The 27660-nt window shown below is 45.1% G+C and overlaps 1 protein-coding gene across 1 annotated transcript; it reads left to right on the top strand.

Annotated features, from left to right (window-relative positions):
• Window positions 1-943: 943 nt before the first annotated feature.
• LOC311199589 (myosin heavy chain, skeletal muscle, adult-like) lies at window positions 944-27443 on the top strand (the record flags this gene model as incomplete). The annotated part of the gene is made up of 39 exons (XM_084273710.1): window positions 944-1147; window positions 1242-1385; window positions 1483-1639; window positions 2198-2225; window positions 2314-2428; window positions 5098-5190; window positions 5285-5348; window positions 5428-5526; window positions 5612-5715; window positions 5973-6111; window positions 6509-6627; window positions 6713-6862; window positions 6941-7111; window positions 7339-7648; window positions 8926-8999; window positions 9518-9605; window positions 11317-11434; window positions 12845-12968; window positions 13532-13668; window positions 14883-15138; window positions 15695-15937; window positions 16518-16694; window positions 17290-17435; window positions 17521-17611; window positions 18066-18455; window positions 18542-18668; window positions 19033-19151; window positions 19586-19782; window positions 20264-20447; window positions 21182-21347; window positions 21783-21907; window positions 22906-23214; window positions 23301-23504; window positions 23584-23709; window positions 24666-24836; window positions 25197-25301; window positions 25381-25476; window positions 25890-26024; window positions 27414-27443. 39 exons carry the CDS (start codon window positions 944-946, stop codon window positions 27441-27443), a joined length of 5835 nt encoding a protein of 1944 aa, XP_084129836.1.
• Window positions 27444-27660: the final 217 nt, after the last annotated feature.

Genomic DNA, 27660 nt, shown 5'->3' on the forward strand with positions numbered 1-27660 from the left:
TGAACTATATACGCCCGTCCTTGTGACTGTAGCAACCAGTAACATCTATCCCCACTGAAGAATGTTTAGCAGATACTGCTAAAAATAAAACTGAGCATAAAGCAGTTTTCTAAACTATTTCTGCCAGATGAATCCCTGACTGGTCCATATTGGTGCATTAATTGTCTTTTAATGATTCATAACCAGTATCACTCTGTATCTTAAAGCTAAGAGGTACTTTGTAATTTAAATTCTTTGACATGTTATATCAAGTGCTCATTTACCTAGTAATACTATGCTATTAATTATTACCTTCAGTATACATTATATCTATTTGCTAATTTTGTCACAGATCTGAAAAGATGTTTTGTGTTTGGTTGACATAATAAACACTTTTGCCTTTAGACTGGTGATGAGTGACCCTCACCATTTGTTCCAGTGCTTGATACAGACAGAAACTAGTGGAACTTCCTCAGCTTGGTAGTAAACAGAGAAAACAGAAGAGTGCCAAGAATATGTCCACTTAGAAATTACGTGTGAGAGCCAGTCTGCTTAACTTACAGATCTTACTGTGTCTCAGTGTTTAGATGTCTAATGAACAGTCTAAGTGGCTATGTGCATGTGGCTCTGAGAAGTGTGTGCTGTGGGGTTTTGTGAACAGCAGGTGAAGATACAGAAGATCATTTTGAATACTTCTAGCTTGACATTCTCTTTGCCCTCAATTGGGCACACAGGCATCCGTTCCATTTGAGGGGGATGTCTCCAAAGACAATACACCTCTGTCTACTAATGGTACTTTCTTGATTAGGATTTCTTCAGTGGATACTTACAATTGAGGCAGAAGTTACATGCCCGATGCTGATTATTCTTACAGTCATGGAGTATGACCATTCTCAAGATAAATAAGTTACAAATGCACAGGCTCTCTGAAACTTTTCTGAATTCCTCTAGAACAACTCCAGCCATGAGTACTGATGCAGAGATGGCCATCTTTGGAGAAGCTGCCCCTTATTTACGGAAATCTGAGAAGGAGAGAATTGAAGCCCAAAATCGCCCATTTGATGCTAAGGCATCCTGTTTTGTGGTGGATGCAAAGCAAATGTATGTGAAAGGCACCATACAGAGCAGAGAAGGTGACAAAGTAACAGTTAAAACAGCTGATAATACAGTAAGTGATACCAACTGTTATTCATACACGATCATCCAGTTCAGGCAGTTCCCTGGCTTAGATCTCTTCTGTTACTCCCTTCTGTTTGTGTCAGACTGTGACTGTAAAGGATGATGAAGTCTTTCCTATGAACCCTCCCAAATTTGATAAGATTGAGGACATGGCCATGATGACCCACCTCCACGAGCCCGCTGTGCTGTACAACCTCAAAGAGCGTTACGCAGCATGGATGATCTACGTAAGTGCCAGCAGCAGTCTGCCCAGAGGAAGGCAGCCAGCAGGAGCTGCTCTGCCAGGCTAAGTGGAAGCCAACGTGCTGTCTCCCTTCCTCGCAGACCTACTCGGGGCTCTTCTGTGTCACTGTCAACCCCTACAAGTGGCTGCCGGTGTACAACCCAGAGGTGGTGTTGGCCTACCGAGGCAAGAAGCGCCAGGAGGCCCCTCCACACATCTTCTCCATCTCTGACAACGCCTATCAGTTCATGCTGACTGGTGAGTCATTTGGCAAGAATGGGAAACCCTGGTACACACAGGGCTGGCTGCTTGGTCAAAGAACAGCTCAGGCATCCTAGGCACTATTCTACTCAGTGCCTGATGGTAACTGCTCCCATAGCCATATGGTACACTTCAAGATTAGTCTGTAATGACCTCTGTGCTCTCAGATGAAGGAAAGGAGGTAGCTTGCTATATAGGGCTTTATAGCCACTCTCCTGGTAAGAAATTTAAAGAAACAGTAAGGAAGAAACACAGCAGAAAATCCAATTTGAATTAAGCAATATTCAAGTCAAGGGCTATACATAAGAGAAAAAATACTAAGTGGGAAGCTTTATAAAGAACCACTGCTTGAAGTTGGATTTTGGGCTGCTTTATCCCTCTGCACACACACAAAAGAAAAAATCTATATGCAGACTAATGAAGAATTTACCTTATCTGCTTACAAAGTGATAAATACAGTTATGACAGTTTTTTCCCTTGAAGTCAGTTAGTTCTGTCTGAGGAACAGCAGCCCACCACACCTCATCTGAACAACTCTTTCTGTGACTCTTTCAGATCACAACAATCAGTCAATCCTTATCACGTGAGTATATTTTTGTGTGTGACAAAGCTGACAGAGAAGTAGAAGTGTTTCCTGTTCCATGATGCAATCAGTGTTTTCCTTTCTACAGTGGAGAATCCGGTGCAGGGAAGACTGTGAACACCAAGCGTGTCATCCAGTACTTTGCAACAATTGCAGTCACTGGTGAGAAGAAAAAAGAGCCACAGCCAGCAGGCAAAATGCAGGTATGGCACTGTCTTCCCCTTTAACTGTTTGGCTAAGGCCATGCCTGCAGGGCAGAAGCTATCAGTGCATATTTCAGGGTTCCAGGATGATCACACATAGGAAGTGTAACACAGCTGAGGAGACAGATGGGATGCACAGTCTGAGTACACCTACGCTCATCTACCTCTGCTATGCAGCCCCCATCCCTCTGAGCATCATTGGAACTCCACTCAAAGAATCATTTTCTTTGCACAGAAAAGGCTTAAGGCTCAGTTTCTCTCCAGTCTCAGTTTACACTGGGGAAGGCTTCACCAGGGAGAGGAAGGTGACATCAGGCAGCAGTTTCCTCTGTGCTGCCTGTCTACATATCTACCCATTAGTACTCTGTGAGACTGTCCACATCCACAGCACCTCAGTGGCTGCAAGTACAAAGAGAGCACCCAGTTCCCACTGACACCTGGTTGTGCCCTTCCCATTCCTTGTTCATTCCTACCAGCAGCAGAAGCGCAGGAATGCTGAACTCCTCAGAGGCTGTACTGCAGTTAAAGGTATCAGGTAGTAGCTTGCACTGCCTTGTTCTCCTGCCTGTGGTCAAGGCAACAGCCCTGAGGGGCAGCATAAGCTGATCTGGGGCAGGTTAAGCTGATATAGGACAGCTGGGACCACTTGCCTGGTTAGAAAGTAAGCTCAGAGAGGATCCTTCCAGGGAAGGGAGCACATGTTCTATTGCCCCTTCTGCTGAGCAACCCAGCTGCTGCAATATGAGCCCACTGGTGCTTTTGCAAGGCGTGGGCTTCATTCCCTAGCACAGAGCAAGCAACAAACATCCTTGTGGCACAAGTGTGTGTTACCACGATCTGCAAGATGGTATGAGCATCACAGCAGGTGACACGTGTCAGCATGCTATTTGAGTCCCAAGGGCACAGCAGAACCTCAGGACATTCCAAGGCTGGATGTTCTCTTTGCACTTGGAGGCAGGTGTCTCTGATTGACAGGTTGTTATGCCCAAGGCAAGTTCATCACAAGCACTCTTTCCATCAGGACCACCTCAGAATCTCCTGGGCTCAGCTTTCACCAGCTGGTCATTACACCAGGACTGATCTCAGAAAAACTTTGAGACTGATGAAAGATGCACTGAGTTTGATATAAGGAAAATCACCTGGTTCTTCGATGGATAACAACCTGTTCTGCCCTGTTCTGAGTTTGTTCACAGAATACTTTATATTCTTAGTATTCACAATCTCCAACAGTAGAATGGGCCTCTTCCTAAGAACATTAAATCAACCAGTCAGGTTATAGCTGAGCATCCTATCTCAGATAGAGCCTGAAATCAGATGCCAGGCAAGAACACATGAATCCAGGATGCATCCAACTGCATTTCCCCAGAATACTGCCTCAGCCTCCAGCACTTTGGCACCCAGCCTGTAAATAGGACTCCAGAATGAACTTCTGTAAAGAATTTCTATGTTTCTTTCCATGCTGTTCTCCATGCATGATGTTCCCTTCTGAATTCCCTGGTCTCAGCTGTACACTACAAAGAGGTGTTGGTGTAGTCAGCTCCACTGAGATCCCTTCTCGTACATGAGGAAGTTAATTTAGAAAGCAGAAAGATACATGTGAAAGGCCATTATTCTAGGGATTTGGTATTTTTTATTAAAAACAATAGAAAAAGCTTCATATGTTACTGTGTTGCCTTAATTTTATAGAGTCCACCTTCATAGTGGACTAACGAAAACTAATTTAAGCCCCTTGTGCCATCTGCAGACATTTTTGGGAATGACACCCCCTCTCCATCGCAAGATGTTAAAGGCTGCACTGAATATCACATACAAAGATGCAGCAACCTGACCTGTTCCACTAACCTTTCACCTGGATAAAAACAGCTATATTTTTTTTCTCTCATTCTTTGTTTTCCATGTCTCTCTTGGAAATTAGCCCTGGCACCACTTCCTTCCCCTGTAAGGATCAATCAGAACTTTGCTAGAGGCTTTATCATTCAAAAAAAGCACACAGTGAGTCTTCTTCCTGGACTGTGTGTTACAGAAAAGGAGAGACATTGTGTAACAGCAGCTTCTTTCCTTCCCATTTTGCAGTTAACAAGAGTTAATATAACAATTCAATATTGAAGCTTTACATGTTTGTAATTCCTTCTGCAGTGATGCAGCGAAAGAGTCAGAGTCTGTTTGTTCTCTGCTTTTTTGAGTTTGGTATTTGAGACTCAGACTTTGTCCCCGACCCACTCCTTTTTGAAGCATGTCTGTCTGTCTGCATTCTGAAAGGCTTTACATTCTCCTTTGCTAGGTGCTTCCCCCTGAGGGCTGTGCCTCTCTCTGGGTGCCCTGGACCTGAGTAACCTCCATACAAAATCCCAGTATTTTCACATTTTCTTTAGCTGTCATGGCCTTTGTGAATGGGAGTGTGGAAGCACCTCTCATACAGCTTTCAAACTCCCTGCACCCCTCTGTAGTGACTGTGTATATGATATCAAACACAGACAAGTCTTTCAGCACTCTTTCCTTTGAACCTAATGGCATTGTTGATGAGTAATGGCTGATGAGTGCTTAAAACCTGGCAATGTTTAGGTTAAAGTCATATAGGAAGGGTAAAAATTGTGTTTGTGATCTCTCCTTTGCAATATTTGTTATTAAACAGTAGTGAAGTTTGATAAGAATCTGTCTCCTGTAACTAGGGAACTCTGGAGGATCAGATCATCAGCGCCAACCCTCTGCTGGAGGCCTTTGGCAATGCCAAGACCGTGAGGAACGACAACTCCTCACGCTTTGTGAGTTCAGTTCAGATCCGTTGTAATGCAGACATCTCATCCATGTCTCATTCATTAATCACTGTTGCCAATGTGTTGCTGTCCTGCTTGGCAGGGAAAATTCATCCGGATTCACTTCGGAGCAACTGGCAAACTGGCCTCTGCCGACATCGAAACATGTGAGTTGGAGCAGACACAGTTTGTGCATCGATGGTCTCAACTTTCCCAGCAGACTAACAGCATCTGTCTTTTAATTAGATCTTCTGGAGAAATCCAGAGTGACTTTCCAGCTGCCCAGTGAAAGGAGCTATCACATCTTTTACCAGATAATGTCCAACAAGAAGCCGGAGCTCATTGGTGAGTCAGCAGTGCTGGGCTTGGTGCTTTCTCTTCCCATTGTGACCTGCCTCGGTGCTTCCAAAGGTGCTCTCTATACCTACAGATCTCCTCCTTATATCCACCAACCCCTATGACTTCCAGTATGTGAGCCAAGGAGAAATCAGTGTCGCCAGTATTGATGACAGTGAGGAGCTGCTGGCAACAGAGGTGAGTAGAGCGCAGCATCCGTGGGGATGCCCAGCAGCCAGACTGGCTGAAGCCAGGAAGGCCCAGCCAGCCCAGGGCTGCCAAGTGCCAGAGTCTAACCACCCACAGCAGCCGTGGCCAGGCCAGTGCTGCACACACAGAGTGTAGGAAGGGAGGTGGGGAGGCAGGAGGAGAAACCCCACCTTCCCATCACAGCACACGTGCCCATTAATAGGACCTTGTGCCTCTCTGTCCTTCCTTGTCTATTGCCTCTGCAGAGTGCTGTGGACATCCTGGGCTTTACTGCTGATGAGAAGGTGGGGATATACAAGCTGACAGGGGCTGTCATGCACTATGGGAACATGAAGTTCAAGCAGAAGCAGCGGGAAGAGCAGGCAGAGCCAGATGGCACAGAAGGTTAGTCGTGGCTACAGAATTTGCTTGTGAACATCACCAGGTAGCAACCCAATCCCATAAAGTGCTCAACACTTTGAGAATGGTTTTCCCTCCCAGAAACTAGGGGGTTTTTTAAGTTTGTTGCAAGTCAATTATTTAATTTGTGCTCCACAAGGACAGAGACACTAAGATGAAGCATTGCTGCAGTCCTCCAGGTGAGGAACAAAAGTGTGCTGCACCTGAAACACTGCCTGTGCTGAGGAGAAAACATTCTCCATGGGACTGGAGAGGAGCTTTCCTTGATAATAGATGCATTTGCCTAGTGCTCAAAGTAGGCTCCATCTAACAGGAACATCCTAGAGGTCCAGGACATTTTGTATTTGTCTCTTTTGAACTCATTTGCTGTCTCTTATTCTAGTGGCTGACAAAGCTGCCTACCTGATGGGTCTGAATTCTGCTGATTTGCTCAAAGGTTTATGCTGTCCCAGGGTGAAAGTTGGGAATGAATATGTAACTAAAGGACAAAATGTCCAACAGGTACCTACACAGCTGTTCAACTCTTCATTTTGTTCAGACAATTCTTTCCCCTTTGATTTCATTACTGCCACTGTGTTTCTTACAGGTCTACAATTCAGTGGGTGCATTGGCTAAATCAGTCTATGAGAAGATGTTCCTCTGGATGGTTACTCGAATCAACCAGCAGCTGGATACGAAGCAGCCCAGACAGCATTTCATTGGTGTCCTGGACATTGCTGGCTTTGAGATCTTTGATGTGAGTTGCAGTAGGTGTGCTTGCTCACCAATGACTTCTCCAAACTAACTGGCATTTTTTAATGTTTTGAATTTGCAGTTCAACAGCCTGGAGCAGCTGTGCATCAACTTCACCAACGAGAAACTGCAACAGTTCTTCAACCACCACATGTTTGTGCTGGAGCAGGAGGAGTACAAGAAGGAGGGAATTGAATGGGAGTTCATTGACTTTGGGATGGACCTGGCTGCCTGCATCGAGCTCATTGAGAAGGTATTTGTGTCATTTGCAATGTCTAATATTTTATTTTATATTTATACATACAGCTAGAAAGGGTAAATGTGATATTGTCAATATACAAATGTAGATTATTCTATAATTTGCTCTGCTGAGCAGAAGAACAATGCCTGAGAGTATGGATATCATCCCACCCAGGAAGCTATTTCTGTGTGATTCTTTCTGCCTTTTCACCTCTTCCTCTTCCCTTCTGCTTCCTCCAGCCCATGGGCATCTTCTCCATCCTGGAAGAGGAGTGCATGTTCCCCAAGGCAACTGACACCTCTTTCAAGAACAAGCTCTATGACCAGCATCTGGGCAAATGCAACAACTTCCAGAAGCCCAAGCCTGTCAAAGGCAAGGCTGAGGCCCACTTCTCCCTGGTGCACTATGCTGGGACAGTGGACTACAACATCTCTGGCTGGCTTGACAAGAACAAGGACCCCTTGAATGAAACTGTTGTGGGGCTGTACCAGAAATCATCCTTGAAGCTGTTGTCCTTCCTTTTCTCTAACTATGCTGGTGCAGAATCAAGTAAGTGCTTTTTCAGTGATGATCACTAAGGCAAAAATCAACTCAAATCTCCTTCTGTTTCTACTTTCTGTGGTATAGACCCTCTACCATCCCCTAATGTGACCCTTTTCTTGTGTGCACCCAGTTATGCCAAAAAACTACCATACCAATACGCAGAACTCCTGAAAATACCACATTATATGGTACAAAGGAGTAAAATACAGCAAGGCCAAAGCAAAGTGACAGGAGGTGTGGGTTTCCTGACCTCCTGTATTGTGAATCACATGCATGCTTACTCATCCTCTAGACAGGAGCCATATATAGGTGCAAAGCACTATAGTCTTTGAGGACAGAGGTTTTAGTCTTGAGGTGAATTGGATGAACTAAAAGGAGGCCATGGAATTCCTGCATATCCAGGAGGGTATTCTGGTGTTGCAGGTAAAAATGAGAAAGAGAATATAATTTAGAAGTCCCCTAAGAACATCAGAGATCAGTTCAATTTTTGCCCCTATTTTTGGCTGTGGACCATCAAGTTGGACAGTCAATAGGTCTGCCTTACCAAAAATGGCCACAGAGATTGATACAGAAAAGTCCAGTATTTTTGTAGTTGGGGTGCTGGACAAAAAAGAAGAGGCACCAGTAGCCAACTCAGTTATTAGGTATGTGGACAGCAGGGTTTGAGGCTCAGGAGAATACTACATGGGGACTTTACTCCAGTTTACTGACAAAGCACTGCTTCAGAGTGAGGTCCTTGGAGGTATCATCAACACAAGGAAAGCAAGAAGAAAAGGTTGTGGGAATAAAATTTTAGATAAGGTGGGAAGTTCAGAGCACACAGATTCCCCTGGCAGCAAATATGGAAATGCATTGAGTTGCTTGGACCTGTATTCCTGAGACTATAATTTGCTTCCTGCCTTGGGGGTGCTGTAACTAGATCCCTGTTCCTCATCGGGAACCTTGGATAAGGAGATTTTTCTACAGAAGATTTCACTGCACTGATGAATAAAAGTCCAGTTCTGGGACACATTCTTGTGGCCTCTCACCTAATTGAAAGAAAAAAAAAATCAAAATGAGACTGTCTGTGAGTAAAAGCCATGTGACTAGTAGCACAGAGTGCACTGTCAGGAAACTTATGTCAGGCCATAGTGTTCCATTCCATATGATGCAACCTAAATCATGCATCTGAGAGCAAATATACCATACCCTGCCACCAACAATCACCTAGTCACCGTTCACTAGGAAAAGTGAGGTCTATAAAAATGTTTTTAGCTGTTCAGTTCCTATCTACTTCTTTCCAGGTGATAGCAGTAGTGGCAAGAAAGGTGCTAAGAAGAAGGGGGGCTCTTTCCAAACGGTGTCTGCTGTGTTCAGGGTATGTGAATTTCCTTTTAAATGATGTATACTTCCACAAAAATGATTCCAGGGCTGGAACCTCTCCTGTGAAGAAAGGCTGACAGAACTGGGGTTGTTCAGCCTGGGGAAGAGAATGCTCCAGTGACACGTTATTGCAGCCTTTCAACATATAAAGCTTGTGAGAAAGGCTTTTCACCAGGGCCTGTAGGGACAGGAAAAGGGGCAGTAGTTTCACAATGAAAGAGGGACCTGAGGAAGAATTATTTTTATTATGACAAGGGTGGTGAGATACTTGAACAAGTTGCCCAGGGAAGCTGTGGATGTCCCCTCCCTGGAAGTGTTCAAGTGGGATGGGGCTTCGAGTTACCTGATCAAGTAAAGATGTCCCTGCCCAGGGCAGACATGTTGGACTCCATGGTCTTCAAAGACCCCTTCCAATCCAAACCATTCTCTGCTTGTATAACTCCTTGACATTTGAATAAAAATGCAAAAGCTTTATAGTTCAGAGCTCAAATCCCCTGCTTTCTTCTATCACAGGAAAATCTAAACAAGTTGATGACTAACCTGAGAAGTACCCATCCTCACTTTGTACGTTGCCTGATTCCTAATGAGACCAAGACACCTGGTAAGTCCATCACTGCAATCTGAAGACACAAGACTGAAGGGAATCAGCTGGCTTAACTTCCACACCGACTTCCAGTACAGCTCCCTTTGCATGTGAGGTGCTTGTGAGTCAGTGCCCAAGCAAACCTTGCATTCCTTACTCTGACTACAATTTTGAGCATTACTTGGTCTACAGCACTTACCCATCTTTGCCTAACATGTGTACAGAGCCAAAGAATACAGAGATGTGATAGAATGCAGCTGTTGAAACTAACTGTTCTGGATAACAGCATTAGCAAATCACTAACAGATGCCTAGTTTTAAGGAGCACTGTGTCATTCAGAGGTCTTCAGTTCAGCCCCAAAACTACTTAGCAGTTTCTAAGCATTCAGTCTTAGGATGTGATTCACTGAGCTGGAGAACTGTCAGTGAAATCATATATTGCTTGTAGACTTCTATGTCCAGGATGCCAGGTACTACTAGTACTGGGAAAGCAATTTGTTATAAAGTTACTGTTTTTCCTTTTATTTACTTAAATATTAAACTCCCACAAAGAGTTTAGTCTCTGAAAAAGGAAAACTCTGGGAGTATTTTCATGTGGCCATTAAAGTACCTGGGGAGAGACTTTCCTGTGTGGGTTTTAGGAGTCTATGAGGTCTGACACTGGTAGAATACTGGTAGAATGTAGTGGATGCAACAGGAGTACCAGGAAACAGGAGCTTAGCATCTGTTGAATCTACTCAGGAAACAAAAAGACCAATTTTAGTGTGTTTCTCACCTTTCTTGTTTATGTCTTTCTGTGTAACCCTGAAGACCTCAAGCAGGGTTTATGCAACACACATATGTGTGTGACATTCCCATTTCAGCTATTTATCTGAACTCGTTTTTATATTCAGTGGAGAGAAGCTGGCATTTCAAGGTATGACTCATCTGGCCCCTTTTATACATCTATCTTAGGATGAGATGAATCACATCCTAGAAGACACTATTTCACTCCAGTGACTATAAATGCAGCCAAAATGGAAATGTCCACACTTCATACCCTAAAGTGAAGAAAGAGGAATCCCACTGGGGTCTTGACAGTCAGGAAGGTGTCATGGGGAGAATTAAGGAAACCCATTAAAGTAGAAAAGCATATTTGAATGAATGATTTTGCCAGATAAGACTATCATTTTAATAGTCAGTTGGGTATTTTGACAGAGGTGACTCAGAGGGAATCTTGACTTTTCATTTTTAAGAAAAAGTACTGTGTGACTGAAATTAAGGATGGTGGAATGAAGAGAAACTGGACATTTTCTCATTTTTTAGCTGTTTTTAAGCTGCTTGTGCTTGACTTTCCTAACAATTGCTTTGGGCACACCTTTACTAATCACACTAAAAAGATACAGGTATGAACCTTTCTGCACTAAGTAATCTCTCTAGCAGCTGATTAGCAGTTAAAGTTTTTCAGCTGGTCTCCTAAATCACTTTCCTGCCATTTGTTAGTAATGGGGTTTTATGCCTTTTGGCCATTGGTGATTCCAAAGTACTGCCAGGTGGAGCATTCTCAATAAAGCTCAGTTCACAGCAGCACCTCTCTGCAGCTTGTTTGAACTCAAGGCATGTTCTGTCTTCATGCCCTGCATCTTTAATCATAACCTGGCTGAGTTTTATCAAAAAGGGGGTCATTCTGCTAGTGCATGTGGAGGTTCTTTGGAAGTAAATGGAAATCATGATGGATGTATTTATTTAAGGTGAAATGGACCATCACTTGGTGATGCATCAGCTGCGGTGCAATGGGGTTCTGGAAGGCATCCGAATTTGCAGGAAGGGCTTTCCAAGCAGAATCCTTTATGCAGACTTTAAGCAAAGGTAAGGCTTTAGTTACTACTGTGTTATGGCCTCTGTAAACCCATGACTCATGTGACAAGTCTGGTGATATGGTGGAGGGACATCATGAGCAGCATTTGAGGGAACCAAGTTATTAACAGTGTCTTGGGTTGCTCCAGTTTTTTTCCTCTTTGATCAGACCAGAGATTTCTTGATTCCTCTGAACCAGTATGATTTCTGAACTGTTGTCAATGTCTGATGATTCAAAGAAATGCAAAATGCTTGTAGTGTAATGAGTTTAGTGGCACTAAAGGCTGTTCTTTGTAAGTCTCCCAAGGTATAGACCCAAAATGAATACACATGAGCACAACCTCCTTACAGTGCACTGGCCAAGCATTCACAAACCCATGGCTTTGCCTGTGCTTTGTCACTAGCCTGCAGACTGTGCTTTGTTCTCCTCATCCTTATAACTCAGAATATTAAACTACTTCATGTGAGCTCAGTTGCTATAAAGTGCTGAATCCGAACTAGCTGCTGCTTTAAACGTAACTGTAGCATCTTCTATGCTATGAAAAGGACCCAGGATCTCTGAAAATGTCCTGCAACCTGATGTTCAGTAAGGCATTAGTTGGTCTCAGTTGTCAAATCGTAATTTCTCATGACCTGTGAAAGAATCTATCCATCTTGGCCATCATCCAGAACCACAAGCTGCTTTACAGTTCAAAATGAATGTGCTGGAGTTCAGGAGGATTTACAGTGGAAGCCTAAAATAGCAAATAAATTCACTACACCGTTATCACTGTCTTGATTTTACATATTCTCTTTCAAGGTAGACTTGAGATTAAGTGCTGCAGTGTCCAGTCACACATCCTCATGGACCGTTCTGAAGAAACAGCTTTAGAAGGATTAAGTGGTCCTGTCCAGGACACAGAATCGCTTTACTCATCAAGTTACCTTCTGAAATGCTGAGTGCTGTTAGCTTTTACAGAATAACCCCATGCCATTTTTAGTACAAACTCAAGGATTCAGGGGTACAACTTGTAGAGACTGTGAGCTTTGCAAGATTTGTATTCCCCTTGGAATATAGCTGACTTTTGGTCACAGTTTTAACTAATCTTCAGCTTTAATTTGAGTACTGTTCCTCCAATGAATGAAACAAGATGAAGGGAGGTTTACGTGTTCTCACTATGTTCTTCCTAAATTCTGGACCTGCAGAATCTCTTAAGTATGAACATTAATTAGTCTGTTGTTATACAGCCAACAGATACTTCTAAAGCATCAATGTGTCCCCTCATCATCACATCCTGCTCAGCCAAATCTGTCTGGGTTTCAGCTGGCATATGCAGCTGCTCTCAGATGGTTTGGCTTCCATATATTTTATGGTATCTGATAGATCTTATTTTCTTCACCCTGTTTGAAATAAATCAATCCTTGTAACTTGTCTCATCACAGGTACAAGATTCTTAATGCCTCAGCCATTCCAGAAGGACAATTCATTGACAGCAAAAAGGCTTCTGAAAAGCTTCTTTCCTCCATTGATGTTGACCACAACCAATACAAATATGGCCACACCAAGGTAAAGTCTGTGTGGAAGAGTGGGAACAACTAATGGCAAAAAGTATAATGGAAAATATGTCTTGCAGATGAAATGAGCCTTCACAGTGATTAGGAAGGAAGTACATCATTAGCAACAAGGAGTAGAGAAAATGTATCTGATTCTGGGGTTATGTATGAGGGATATGCATGGGTATGCATGAGGATAGCTTCTTAAGTCATCTCTAAATCAGTTTACAGAGCAGATTTTGAGGCTTAGAAGGGCGGAGTACAGCAAAGAGACACACTAGGATATAGTACTAAGATGAAAGTCAACTCTGTTTTAATAGCTGCTGATGAGCTATTCCTTTCAAAACCTACTCTGGAGCGGGCATCAAATAACACAATGATGTGATTATACACAGAGTGACTTGTCTTGAATCAAAGGAACACTGAGGATCTAAATGATGACACAAAATTTCTCTAGTGTTAAACTTTTGCTCTGCAGGCATTTTCCCAAAATTTCCTTGTACCACCCTGCACCTGCTACCAAAGTTTATGAATCTGCCCAAGCCTCAATTTATTTGACCTCCTTTTATGTTATAGGTGTTCTTCAAGGCAGGTCTCCTGGGACGCCTTGAAGAGATGAGAGATGAGAAGCTTGTGAGCCTCATCACTCGTACACAAGCCATGTGCAGAGGGTACCTCATGAGACTGGAATTTAAAAAAATGAATGAGAGAAGGTAATGCAAGAAAAGACTATATCACACCGAAGTCCAACAGTGCAGAATGCTGTTTCAGGCAAAAACCTGTCCTTAGGAAAGAGCCTTAGAAAGACATGGTGCAAGAGCAAGCACAAATGGTCTCCTTCTTAGAGCCTTCCAAATTCTGGCAGTGGTTATTTACCAACTGGACTGTGAAGCTGCACCATGAGATTTTGTATTTAGTGAATATTTCCTTGAGGAATGCTCTTACAATCTTCAACCTTTAAAGAACCCTGTGAGAGAGACAGCCTATTCAGCCTGTGCTAAGGTTTGTCTGCTTTGAATATGTTGCCTCCTAATTTCATTGGATCCCATTGGTCTTGTAAGGAATGTCATAGAATCGCTCTCTGCTCTCTCTATTTTTACTTTTCATTGATGTTCATCTAAGATGAACAATTCTAGGTAGTACAGAGCAGGTACTCCGTAGCTTTGACCACCCCATCCCTTTTCAGCTCTCTCCCTTTGAGATGGGATGAATCATGCAAAATTCAGAGCGTAGGAGTGGCAGCCAAACAAACTTTCTCAGATGTTGTTGATAAGTGAAAGCTTTAGGGGGAGCAAAGAGCGCATAAATCTGTAGGATGCCCTGCCAACCAGCTGCTTTTATTTGGAATACTCTGCAGTATATATTTAGTTCAGGGATTTCCTGAGCCAGGGAAAGTTCCTAAGAATTCAGTAACTTACTGGATTTCTCTGCAAGAAACTGTCTAATCTCCATTTGAACTGTGGGCATCAACAACATACTTTAGCATTCAGTAGCATAAAAAGATTTAATTTTGTTTTCAGTTTCTATCTTAATAATTTTTAATATAAAAAAAGCATCAAGGTGCTGCTTCCACAATTGACAGTAACTTCCAGGGTTGCAGTTTTAGAAGCAGTACTTCAAGGATGCCAGTTTTCCCTCTGGTATTCATCTGAGCACTTGCACATTGTGTGAGGCTGAGGAAAATCTCAGAGACTCACAGGAAAGATGCAGTAAAAGTTTGTCTGGTTTGGAGTGTTTCTCCCTCTTAGATCCAGACTGCAATCCAAGCCTAGAAGTGGCTCTTTACTAAAAAGCAAGGGAGGTGAGGGAAAAAATCTTGTGCAAAAGTTCCTTGAGGAAAATTCTGATGCTGTATGGCCAATAATCAGTCTCTGTTTTGAACCCTGGTCTCACCAACCTCATAAACTGTGTTTTCATCTGTTTTCAGAGAATCCATTTACATCATCCAGTACAACGTTCGTGCATTCATGAATGTCAAGCACTGGCCATGGATGAAGATGTACTTCAAGATCAAGCCCTTGCTGAAGAGTGCAGAGTCTGAGAAGGAGATGGCCAACATGAAGGAAGAGTTTGAGAAAACCAAGGAGGAGCTTGCAAAGTCTGAGGCAAAGAGGAAGGAGCTGGAGGAGAAAATGGTGACCTTGTTGCAAGAGAAAAATGACCTGCAGCTTCAGGTTCAATCTGTGAGTAATCTCCAGTTTCAGATTCATCAAGACTGACCCTGTTTTGCCTGAGAGAGAGCTTAGAGAATGATGGGAGCAAGGTTAGCCTCGTGTGAATAAAGAGGGAGAAGACTGGAGATATACAGTCTAACCTGTGCCACTAGACTTGGACAAGCTTATTAAAGGTCAAATCATCCAACACTTTGCAAAAAATTATTTTGAAAATCCTCTATGATTTACAAATCCACATCTAAGCTCATGCTGCCATGAAACCCAGCTTGCTAACAACCTGTTCACCTCACTAATTCCTTGTAGGCTCCTTGTTATGACTGAGCCCTGTGAGCCTATGACCAGATGAAAGGAAATGTCTCTACCCTGGGGTTATGATCCACTGCCCTAAGCCATGACTGAGCAGGACAATTTCCTCATGGTTGAATCGTGTGCATTACTGTGACTTGCATAGGAAATTCTGCCCAGACTTGTACAATGCACTTTCTTGAGATGGTACTTGAACAACATAGGTTGCCTTTTGTCACTTCTATGACAAATATAACATGCCTTTGATATGTTCTGGCAGGAGAGTGAAAATCTAGCTGATGCTGAAGAGAGATGTGAAGGGCTCATCAAAAGTAAAATCCAGCTGGAAGCGAAAATTAAAGAACTAAGTGAAAGATTGGAGGATGAAGAGGAGACAAATGCTGAACTGATTGCAAAGAAGAGGAAGCTTGAAGATGAGTGCTCCGAGCTGAAGAAGGATATTGATGATCTGGAGCTGACTCTGGCCAAAGTAGAAAAGGAGAAGCATGCTACAGAGAATAAGGTGACAGAGGAACCAGGGAGTTTTTCTTCCTCAGTTTTTAGTCTGTGATCATTCCCAGGTGATCTGAATGGAAGTGAGATGTTCCCAAGGCACAGGAGGGAGGTATTGCTACTTACTCACCTGTGACAGTATTTTTTTGTTTTGTTAAAATTGTAATTTCCTCTTTATTAAGGGAGAGAACATCATCTTTATGAGGAAAGGCTGAGGGTCTCTTTAGCTTGGAGGAGAGTGAGAGGTTACTTTCTTGAGATCACATGTGGGAATTTTTGAGCAAGAGCAACTCAGAGTTCTGTTGTAAATCCCAGTGAATAAAAGCTTGCAGGGGCAAGTAAAGATCTAGCACACAATCCACTATGGAATTCAGCAGGATAGGGCTGGTAGTGAGAAACTACTACAGCCTGGATTCCTACCATTGCAGGACCAAAGAGGTGCAACTGTCAGGTATGACGTTGCTACTCTCAGCATGAACAATACAGACCTTACGTGGAGAGCGTTTTGACTACATTTTGCAAGGGTGTATTCACTGTGTTCTCAGTCTGTCATGTCTCAAGGCACCCCCTCATGGTGTGGATGTTAACAGGTTAAGAATCTTACTGAAGAGATGGCAGCTCTGGATGAAAATATTTCCAAGCTCACGAAGGAGAAAAAGGCCCTCCAGGAAGCCCATCAACAGACACTGGATGACTTGCAAGTTGAGGAGGACAAAGCCAGCACACTCATCAAAACCAAGACCAAACTGGAGCAGCAAGTAGATAATGTAAGCAAAAGGGGTTTGGGTTGTGTAGGTCTGATAGGTTAGGAGGGACTAGAACAAGCTGTAGTTGAGAGTATAAGCAACACCTAAGCAGCCAACTCTAATAATTTTGGCTAATAAATACTCCAACAAATTATTGCCAGTTGAGAGGGTATTGTAGAATCCAAAACACCTGCCACCTTTCCTTGCCTGTTTAAACATCACTGGGTTCTCCAGCTTTGCAGACTTTTGTGCCCTGACTTAACCCATTAACTGGAGCAAAGTCTCTGTGGCAGTTTGAAATCTGCCGCAGTTATTTGTGGTCTCTTACTGTGCAGGGTGGATATATTCCAGGAAATGATAAACACTGAGACTTTGTGATTAGCATTCTACATGCTAGGAACTGCAGCTATTGCAAAACTTATATTTCTGTTACTTTTCAAAAAAACCTTGTATTTCAACTGTGCACAGACACAGACAAGCTCAATATCTGAAACCAAATCATAATGGTATGATTTCTCTATTCATCGATTTCAAACTCTAGTTAGATTTTTTAATCAAGAAGAGTTACTTTCCAAGTACAATCTACATGCTTCAAAGTATGTTTCATGTGCTTTAGCTTGAAGGATCTCTGGAACAAGAGAAGAAACTGCGAATGGACCTTGAGAGAGCAAAGAGAAAACTGGAGGGAGATCTGAAAATATCTCAGGATTCCATCATGGATCTAGAAAATGATAAGCAACAGATGGATGACAGGCTAAAAAAGTATTTCACTGCCTTTTTATGCTTTGCATTCTGAAATTCAGATTTTTCGTAATCATATTGAATTTGCATTCTTGCTCTTTAACAGAAAGGATTTTGAAATTACCCAGTTGCAAAGTAAAATTGAAGATGAGCAGGCTCAAAGTTCTCAGCTGCAGAAGAAAATTAAGGAGCTTCAGGTAAAGTCTAACAGTTATTGATATTTTAGGACCCAAGCATAAGTTGCATATAATTAATTGATATTTATACTTAGACTGTTCTACAAAAAATGTTTTCAATGTTTTTCTACACATGAATAAGGCACTTTTACAGAAGCTCTGGCCAACCATAGATAACTATGTAAGAAATGTATTAAATGAAGCTTGTGGCAGGCTTTGAAAATGGATCAGATACTGAGTTATAGCATCAGGGAAGACCCTGAGAATTACTTTTCTAAGACAATAATAGAATGTGACATAATCTGTCATGATCAGGACAGAGATCACCTAAACACAGAGCCAGGAAGACGTTTGTCTTTAGTGCTACTGTAGTGGTGCTCCTCTCTCTCTGCTGATATAGATGTTTGCTTTTTACTCCTTAATAATAATTTCAAATCTGTTTGGAAGTCCTTATTTAACCAATTCACTTTCCCAGGCTCGGATCGAGGAACTGGAGGAGGAAATTGAGGCAGAGCGAACCTCTCGGGCAAAAGCGGAGAAGCATCGTGCTGACCTCTCCAGGGAGCTGGAGGAGATCAGCGAGCGCCTGGAAGAAGCAGGAGGAGCTACAGCAGCTCAGGTGGAGATGAACAAGAAGCGTGAGGCCGAGTTCCAGAAGATGCGCCGTGACCTGGAAGAGGCCACGCTGCAGCACGAAGCCACGGCTGCCGCCCTGCGCAAGAAGCACGCGGACAGCACGGCTGAGCTTGGGGAGCAGATCGACAACCTGCAGCGAGTGAAGCAGAAGCTGGAGAAGGAGAAGAGTGAGCTGAAGATGGAGATTGACGACCTGGCCAGTAACATGGAGTCTGTCTCCAAAGCCAAGGTTGCTGCACAGGAAGAAACATTTCTCAGTGTTACCGTTGCTCTTCTGAACAATCCCATGGGCTGATGCTTTCTGTCTCTCAACAGAGCAATCTGGAAAAGGTCTGCCGAGCTCTCGAAGACCAGTTCAGTGAAGTCAGAGTCAAAGATGATGAACACGTGCGACTAATTAATGAGCTGAACACGCAGAAGTCACGTCTACAGACTGAGAACGGTGCGTGAAATAAAACGCCATTGTCCTGTGCTAAGTGCTTAAATATGTGTCTGAATCCCTGTGTGTTTTGTAATATATCCATCATTGGGTAATAGGGACAAAATTCAGGTTGTAGAATTTCCCCCTTGTGGGAGTCATAAGAACTCCACCCAAGGAATGAGAAAACCAAACCAAAAGGAGCACTGTCAATCAAAATTAACGTGTGAGTTTGTGGTCAGTTCATCCCATTTCCTTTGGTGCCAGCACAACCTTTGTCATTGGTAGCTTTTTCCTAATGAAATTGCTGCTCTCCCTTCATTTCTTCTCATTCCTATGTTTGATGTCTTGTATCTTTTGTCTAAAAAAGTGAAAATCTTCTCTTTAGCTGAACTTAATCATCAACTGGAGGAGAAGGAGTCCTTGATTTCTCAGTTGACTCGAGGCAAACAAGCTTTCACTCAGCAGACTGAAGAGCTGAAGAGACAACTAGAGGAAGAAAATAAGGTGACTTGTTTTAATATGGACAAGGAAATTGTAACATAAATCAATCTGCTAAAACAATAAATGGGATTTCTCCTTAGAGAAAGGGGGAGACATTAGAACAGTGAAACTTTTGAACTTTGCCTTGGAGAATAACACAGGGAATAGACATCAGAAATAAAACAAGGAAGACATTTTAAGCCCTTCTTATCATGCTTTAAGTTCAAGATGATGAGAGAAATTAATGGAAATAGCTCTGTGTGCCTACCTTACTGCACCTTGTTTAACAACGTAAAGACTGAAACAGGGTCTCTAATGTTACTCAGTTTGCTCCTTCTGTTACTCCAGCAACTGTTGCAAATGGGCAGTAAGATGTGGTGGCTTTGTCAAAATACGGTAAAAAAATCAAGTCAGAAACTGTTCATGTTTTGACATTTCGTATCATTTTAACCACCCAGGCCAAGAACGCCCTGGCCCACGCCCTGCAGTCTGCTCGGCACGACTGTGACTTGCTCCGGGAGCAGTATGAGGAGGAGCAGGAAGCCAAAGGGGAGATGCAGCGTGCCCTGTCCAAGGCCAACAGCGAAGTGGCCCAGTGGAGAACCAAATATGAGACAGATGCCATTCAGCGCACAGAGGAGCTGGAGGAGGCCAAGTACGTGGGAGGGTTGGTCTAGAGCAATTAGAAGGATATTTAAGTATAAGTGTGAATAAGGAACTGGAGGAAACCAGAATATGCTTGTAGTAGTAACATGCTTTGTAATATGTTTGGAGTGAAAAGGGGAGTAGAGGTTTAAGGGAGGAGAAGGAGTAGAGGCTTGGGATTGCCTACAGAAAGGAGAATTCTGGTACATTAACTGTGACATTAATCATATAGTTGAAAAATCACATTCTTTACAATGCCAATGCTGGAAGTGTGCTCCTGCTTCCTCTCCACACTGGTACATTCTAACTCTTGCTTAAGCATTCTCCCAGCCTGTGTACCACTCCAGCGTGCTGTGTCATCTCAGGCTCCTGTCCATGCTCCCTGTTCACACCATCACAGCTTTCTATGTCGCTCTCTGCCCACCTCTCCCATGCCACACTCCCTTCATGTTCCTTTTGTGAGAGCACCAGTTTTCCTTCTCATCCTGCAGAAAGAAGCTGGCTCAGCGCCTCCAGGACTCAGAGGAGCAGATCGAGGCTCTCAACTCCAAGTGTGCTTCACTGGAGAAGACAAAGCAGAGGCTGCAAGGGGAAGTGGACGATCTCATGATTGATGTGGAGCGATCCAACGCAGCCTGTGCAGCATTTGATAAGAAACAGAAGAATTTTGACAAGGTTTATCCAAAGAGCCTGAGAGATCTGAACATTGTCATACATGTGATAGGCCAGGCCAAATGCTGAAATTCTGAAAGTTGTGCAGTCACAGTAAGATAAATTACATTCTATCCAAAGCAAAGCTATGGTGAGGAGCACATAATGGGACATGTAATAATGTCACCATGTGAGTAAGCCCAAATGACCACAACAAGCAATAAGGTAGCTTTCTAATCGTTTTTAAAAGCATGAAATCTTCCCAAGGGAGATGAGGATGATCCATATCCAGTCTTTGATCAAGCAGACTGAGCAAGTATTCACATGCAAGTGAACAAGCCCTCACTGTCACCTGGTGCTAGTCTGCCAGTCTTGTGTTTGAGTTAGGCAAAGCCTCAGACTCCTTTACACAGTTCCAGCCTTCAGTGCCATTAATAACGTTTAAAAGAATCTATTCTTCTATAGAATAGAATGCACTAGTGCTGTCTGAAGAGGATAATTTAAGTACCCTCCACCAAACGGCCATAGTATGTATCACAGTGAATTTACAGAATCACAAGGTTGGAAAAGACCTTCAAGATCATCAAGTCCAACCATTCCCATCCTAAGCTAAATCATCTCCCTAAGTGCCACATCAAAGTACCGAAGTGCTTCATTTACAGACAGAACAGTCCAAAGCAAAAGACCATTTGTCTGTAAACAGGCAGGGACAGGAGCATCATAGAATGGGTCATTATTATGCTATCCTGTTGCTCCAGGTCCTGGTTGAATGGAAGCAGAAGTACCAGGAGAACCAGGCTGAGCTGGAAGCTGCCCAGAAGGAGTCTCGCTCTCTTAGTGTGGAGATCTTCCGGATGAAGAATGCCTACGAAGAAATGCTTGACCAGGCTGAGACTGTCAGGCGGGAGAACAAGAACCTCCAGCGTAAGTTCAGATCTCTAGCAGCTCCACCATGAGCCTAAGATGCTTCCCTTTTCCTGGGCTATGAGAGCTCTGCTTCTTCCCAGGGTTTTGTTGTGTTGGTTTTCTTTTCCACAAATCTCAGGTCAGGCAACTTTCTTTCCTGTTTCAGTTTATCACAAAGTCACCTTGTAAGCACAGACCTACAGCTCATTACAGCATCCTCATGGTATCTACACCTCCTTCACACCATCACAATCCCATTCATGAGCAGCAACAAAATTAAGTGAATGGACAGAAATGATGATGAAGCCAGATAATTTCTCTTTCTTCAGTCATTGTTAGAAAAAATCTGGAGGGCTGATGTCTGTCTTCTGATTATTAGAGGGTCATGAAGTGGTGGTGCCATTGACTAAGCATTATCTAAGATGAGTTGAGCGTGTGTTTTCTGTGTTGCAGAGGAAATTTCTGATCTGACTGAACAGATTGCTGAATCTAGAAAAGCCAATCATGAATTGGAGAAGGCAAAGAAGCAAAGTGAGCAAGAAAAGTGTGACCTTCAAGCAGCTTTAGAAGAAGTAGAGGCAAGTGTTCTCCATAAGAGGGATTGTTTCTAGAGAGATTATGAATGGAGAATGTTTGGAGATGATCTATTCCTGTTTAACCTGCCACTGTCACAAAGATGCAGATGTCTAGTCAAATTAATCAAGGATGTTTTCAGAGCATTAGTGTGCTCAAATCCTTCTGTGCAGTCAGAATTTCCCCTGTATCAACTTTTGGCTGTTGCCTTTTTTCTGTCCACCACCAAGAAGAGACATGCCTTATTTTCCCTGCAACTCCCCTTAGTCAGAAAAAGAACTAAAAGAATAACTGACACATCTCTAGTCTTCAGATCTCACTAGATGGGTGGGCAATAGGAGCAAGAGTTATAGTAGCCTTGCAAATCCATCTGCTCTAATTTCTGCATTTAAATGTCATCAGTCTGTGAATTAGTCACCATGGGCTCATTCTACAATCAGAATAGAGAAGCTAGCAACTCTGGTGGGGCTGCTCTTAAAGGGCTACATAAGCTATTTTATTCTCTGTATGTGCTTATTTCTGTCCACTGGTTTTAAAGACCCAGCCTCAGGCTTCTAACTCCTAGGAGTTTCAGAGGGAAAAGGCTGTATGACTGTATGAAAGGGGAACATGTCCCCATAGTCACTGGGGTGGGATTAAGTGTGGAGCCCCCAAGGAGAATTCCATATGGAGATGCAGGAGAGGACAAGCTGCTTCTGAGCATGGAGCTTGGCTGTCCTACTGTATGTTTTCACAATATTTATCAGTGTCCACACAGCCCTCAGTGCTGAGACCTTATGATATTGGAGGCATTTTACTAAGGAGCCTTATCACTAAATTACCGATGAATATCCAGCAGAGGTATAAAGACTCCTGTGTGGGGGAACAGCAGTCAGTATTTTCAGTGCTAAAGGTCTACACTGAAGCAAATATATCTGCATCACTGGCTGCAAAGTGTCAGAGTTCTGCATGGGCATTTCCCAGTGCCAGATACTGGAGATAAATATTATTCCAACCCTGCCAGGGCTCTTTAGAGCATGAAGAGGGAAAAATCTTACATGTTCAGCTGGAGCTGAACCAGGTGAAGGCCGATGTTGATAGAAGGAGTGCAGAGAAAGATGAGGAAATTCAGCAGCTGAAGAGGAATCACCAGAGGGTATTAGAGTCTATGCAGACCACGCTGGATGCTGAGATCAGAAGCAGAAATGATGCTCTGAGGCTGAAAAAGAAGATGGAGGGAGATCTGAATGACATGGAAATACAGCTGAGACACGCCAACTGTCAAGTAGCAGAGACACAGAAGCACCTTAAAGCCATGCAAGGGCAACTCAAGGTAGGCACCAAAAGTGCTACTGTCCTATGGGTCTCTGCCCCTCACTCTGCTTGCCGCTGAGTGTCATAGTGCTTTCACCTTGAAAGGACTCCCAGCTCCACCTGGATGATGCTTTGAGAGAGAACGATGACCTGAAGGAGCAGCTCGCTCTGGTGGAGCGTAGGAACAATCTGATGACGAGAGAGATGGAGGAGATGCGAGCTGCTGTGGAGCAGACAGAGCGAGCCCGGAAGGTGTCGGAGCAGGAGCTGACGGATGCCAGCCAGCGAGTGCAGCTTCTCCACGCACAGGTATCAGTGTCTACAATGGGCACGTGGCAGTGGCATGAAACAAGGTAGGGAAGACCTTCTCTTTGGCCTGTCCCAACAGAACACAACCCTCCTCAACACCAAGAAGAGACTGGAAGTGGACATCACTCATTTACAGACTGAAGTTGAAGACAGCGTTCAGGAGGCCAGAAATGCAGAGGAGAAAGCCAAGAAAGCGATCACAGATGTGAGTCTTCTTGCTTGCCTCTCATTTAACTTAGACTACTGCCATCACTTTAACACTTTAGAACAACAGGAATCAGGTCACAGAGAACCAGTTCTTCAACTGACAATATCAGTGACACACAGTCCCTCCCAGATGGACCTCACACAGCCTCTGCCCCACTGCTTGCCACAGAAGACCCCTTCAGTCCAGGTCTTCTACTCATGTTCTGCTAGCAGCCTGTATTGAAAAGGCACCTTGGCTCCTCTTCCCTAAAGCCACATTCACTTTTGCTTCCATGATAAGTGTAGTAGACAGGACAGAACAGATGGTGGCAAAGCTCTAACAGGAAGAGCGTAGTCTGAACCAAGTCCTACTTAGACACAGCACAGAAAAGCAGAAATTAAGACTCAAATCATCCATGCTTCCATACAAATGCTAGGCAGGTAAGAAATAAAAAGACAGAATAGAAATGTTTCATTTAAACAAGGCCACAGTTCCACAGCATTAGAAGAAACAAATCCTGGGACTATCTGTGAAAGGCATATGAAAACCAAGTGGAATGTGGTTTTACACTATTAACACAAGCCATGCTGTACCTGAGCCTGAATGCTGTTGCCTGCCAGTAGCAGTGCTGCAGGTTTCTGTCTGCCTGCTCTGCCCCATCACAGCAGTGATGGCAATCCTGAAGGTCTCAGTAGGGACAAGCTTTTTATTGTAGCTCAAGATACCCAGGGTCATTTCATTGGCAAAATCTGCTTCAGAGTCTGACTCTTCAGCAAATTGAGGCACCACATGGCCAGATACTCAAAATAATGTGGTGATCCTCTGTATGAGGGACCCTTAGCACAGCCATGGGCACTGAGACAGACTAGGGAGAGCTATGCAGCAATGTCCAGCTTGGCACCACTTCCAGACAGGGTGCAGAACTGCCAGGGGTGGGAAGGCATATTCATAACGTGACTGTGCACTACAACCAGGCAGCCATGATGGCTGAAGAGCTGAAAAAGGAGCAGGACACCAGTGCCCACCTGGAGAGGATGAAGAAGAACCTGGAACAGACAGTGAAGGACCTGCAGCACCGTCTGGATGAAGCTGAGCAGTTGGCACTGAAGGGTGGAAAGAAGCAACTCCAGAAACTAGAGGCGAGGGTATGGTGATGACTTGGGTGGACTAAGGTCAAGGTCTTGAGTGGGCCCCGTTGTGACCTTCCCAAGAGGTTGTTGGAACCTCTGATAGATTTAAGCCTACTTGAGTTATAAATGCCCCAGGTAAGAACAGCTAATGTCCTTCTATAAATAATGATGGGTTCTCATGGTCTATCACTGCTACCAGAGCATGGTGAGCAGTTCTTAGCTAGTCTAGCCCCAAGAAGCAGCTGCAGGAAGCTGTCCTGCACTGCCACATCCTCTGCAGCCTCAGTCCAGAGACCCCTGGTGCCCAAGATCCTTCAGCAGAATCAGCAGCCATTCTTGGCAGGTTGGTGTCTTCATCAGGATACTGTGTTTCAGATCAATGAGCTAGAAAACGAGCTGGATGCTGAGCAGAAACGAGGAGCAGAGTCGCTGAAGGGTGCTCGCAAGTACGAACGAAGGCTGAAGGAGCTCACTTACCAGGTACTTCAAACCCCCTGCCCTCTCATGGGCATCACCTTGTTCCATGTTCCAAAGCTGACTTCATTTCCACTTCCCACAGTCTGAAGAGGATAAGAAAAATATTCTCCGGCTTCAGGACCTGGTGGACAAGCTGCAGTTGAAAGTGAAAGCGTACAAGAAACAGGTTGAGGAAGCTGTGAGTGCAGGGCTCTTTCTTAAGTCTTTGTGGTCCCCAGGTGGCGTTTTCCAAAAGGTCTGGGCTTCCAAGTTCATTAAGATAACTGAATAATCAGTTTGACATCGCAGGTACAGCACTTCCTTACCTGATACAGACTTGTGGCTCACAGCAGAGCAGACACAGCTGTAATTATCCTGGAGTTAGTGCAGATTTGGAGGCCCATTAGCCAATTTTCCCAGCTGGAACTGAGCAGGACTAATTGCTCTGTCCCCAGCAGAGTGTTCACGCTGCTGGCAGCACCGGGTAGAAATGCAGAGTGCTGATGATGTGGGGACCAAACTGCCTGCAGTAGGTGACGTTAGGTGTTCAGTTAGCACTGCCAGGGCAGTGTCAGTTTGTCCATGTCCCTGATGACACTGCGTGACTTGCAGGAAGAACAGGCAAACATCAATCTCTCGCGGTGCCGCAAGGCCCAGCACGAGCTGGAAGAGGCTGAAGAACGAGCTGACATTGCTGAATGCCAGGTGAACAAGCTGCGGGCCAGGACCCGGGATGCTGGAGGACAGGTGAGTTGGAGGGGCTGCAGAGAAGGGCCCTTCCTACAAATGCCACAGAAATCTTTGCCCAAACCCCTGGCAGCCACAGCTGTGTTCCTCCCACACTTCCACTGCAGTGTCCTCATAAAGGAAGGCCAGAAATCAGCAAGAAATTAGCCAAAACCAGTGGTGCCTCCCAAAAGGCAGACCAGACCCAGGTCTTCCAGGGGAACTGAGAGATACTGGTTCTTTGCCAGTAATACGGCAGAACATTTGCAATAACTGAAGCAACCCCACAAATAATTCAAATGCTCCAGTAACCTCTACCTTGTCTTCCTTGTTTTTTATTTAGAAATCAGAGGAGTGAGGTCCCTGGCCAGAGCTGCAGCATGGTCCCTTACAGTGCAGCCTTCTGTGCAGCCACCAGAGATCTCCATCGCTTGCTTCAAGAAACTAGGTGTGCATATAGCTGGTATTTGACCTTTAGCCAACCCTAAGTAGAAGCTGTGAGAAATAAAACTAAAGCTGGGTGACACTAGGGTGGCAAGCAGGACTCTCATTATGGGATACAGGGCTTGTCTGGAATGGATGTGTCGGGTAGGGCAGCAGTTCCCAGGCAGCGTTAGGTCCTGTGCCGTTTCACAGGTCAATATGCACAGATGTGCTCCAGGGTTTCACCTCAGCTGCTTGAGAAGGCGGCCAGTAAATAGGAAAAAACAGGGAAAGGTCTGTCTGTAACCCCCTGGCACTGCCTGTGCTGGGGCCATGCTCCCTTCCTGGGGCCCAGCTCTGGGGAAAGGCACTGCGTGGGTGGGGTCCTGCCCCGGGTGGAAGGGATGGGTGCGCGTCAGCCACCTTCCCTGCCTGCGTGGGTGCTGCGGGCTGTGCCTGCGAAGGGACGGGCAGCCCCTCCGGCGGGGGTGCGGATCCTGAGCTGTGAAGCGGGGGGTAGGGAGGGGTACGGGGCTGCCCCGTGTGGGGAGGGGGGTGTCAGTGCGCTGGGGCGTGCTGCCCGCGCCGCTGGACGGCCCCGGCCCCGCCGCTCGGAGCTCCGCGGCTGCACCACGAACCGCCGGGAGGCGGCGAGACCCCCCCCGGCGCGGGGACGACAGGGGACGCTGCAGCGCCGCGGCCGGACTGCGCGCAGGGCAGGGGCGGGACCGGGAGCCGGGGGGGGGGGCCGAGCCGAGGGAGGGTCAGGGCGGGGCTGGGCCGGGCCGCGGGGCGCTGCCCTGTCCGGGGGACGGATGGAGCAGCCGCCGCGCCGCGCTGGCTGCCGGTGCCCGGGGCTGCCCAACGTGGGCCAGGCCTGAGCCCTCCGCCTTGTGCCGCGGCAGCCCGGCCGGGGCGCACTCTCTGCTGCCTCCGGCAGCCGCCCGGGTTTGCGCTCTCGCCCCAGGTCCCGCTCCGCGTTTCGAGGCCACCGCGGTGCGCCGGGTCCGCCCGTGAGGGGAGGGGGATGCTCTGGCTGCGCTGCGCAGCTCAGGGATGTGCTGAGCTGAGCTGCTCGTCGTCATCTAAGGCAGAAGCGGGGCGGTCTCAGAAAGCCAGAGTGTCCGGTAACGCGTGAACGGGTTTGGATTCGTCATTTCTAAATGCTCGCTGCCCGTGGGGCCAGCCCGGCCGCGCAGACAGGCACAGCCCACTGCCAGCCAGGGGCTCTCGC

This window comes from Gallinula chloropus (assembly GCF_964237585.1).
Source record: "Gallinula chloropus genome assembly, chromosome: 20".
In the NCBI taxonomy this organism is placed as follows: Eukaryota; Metazoa; Chordata; class Aves; order Gruiformes; family Rallidae; genus Gallinula; species Gallinula chloropus.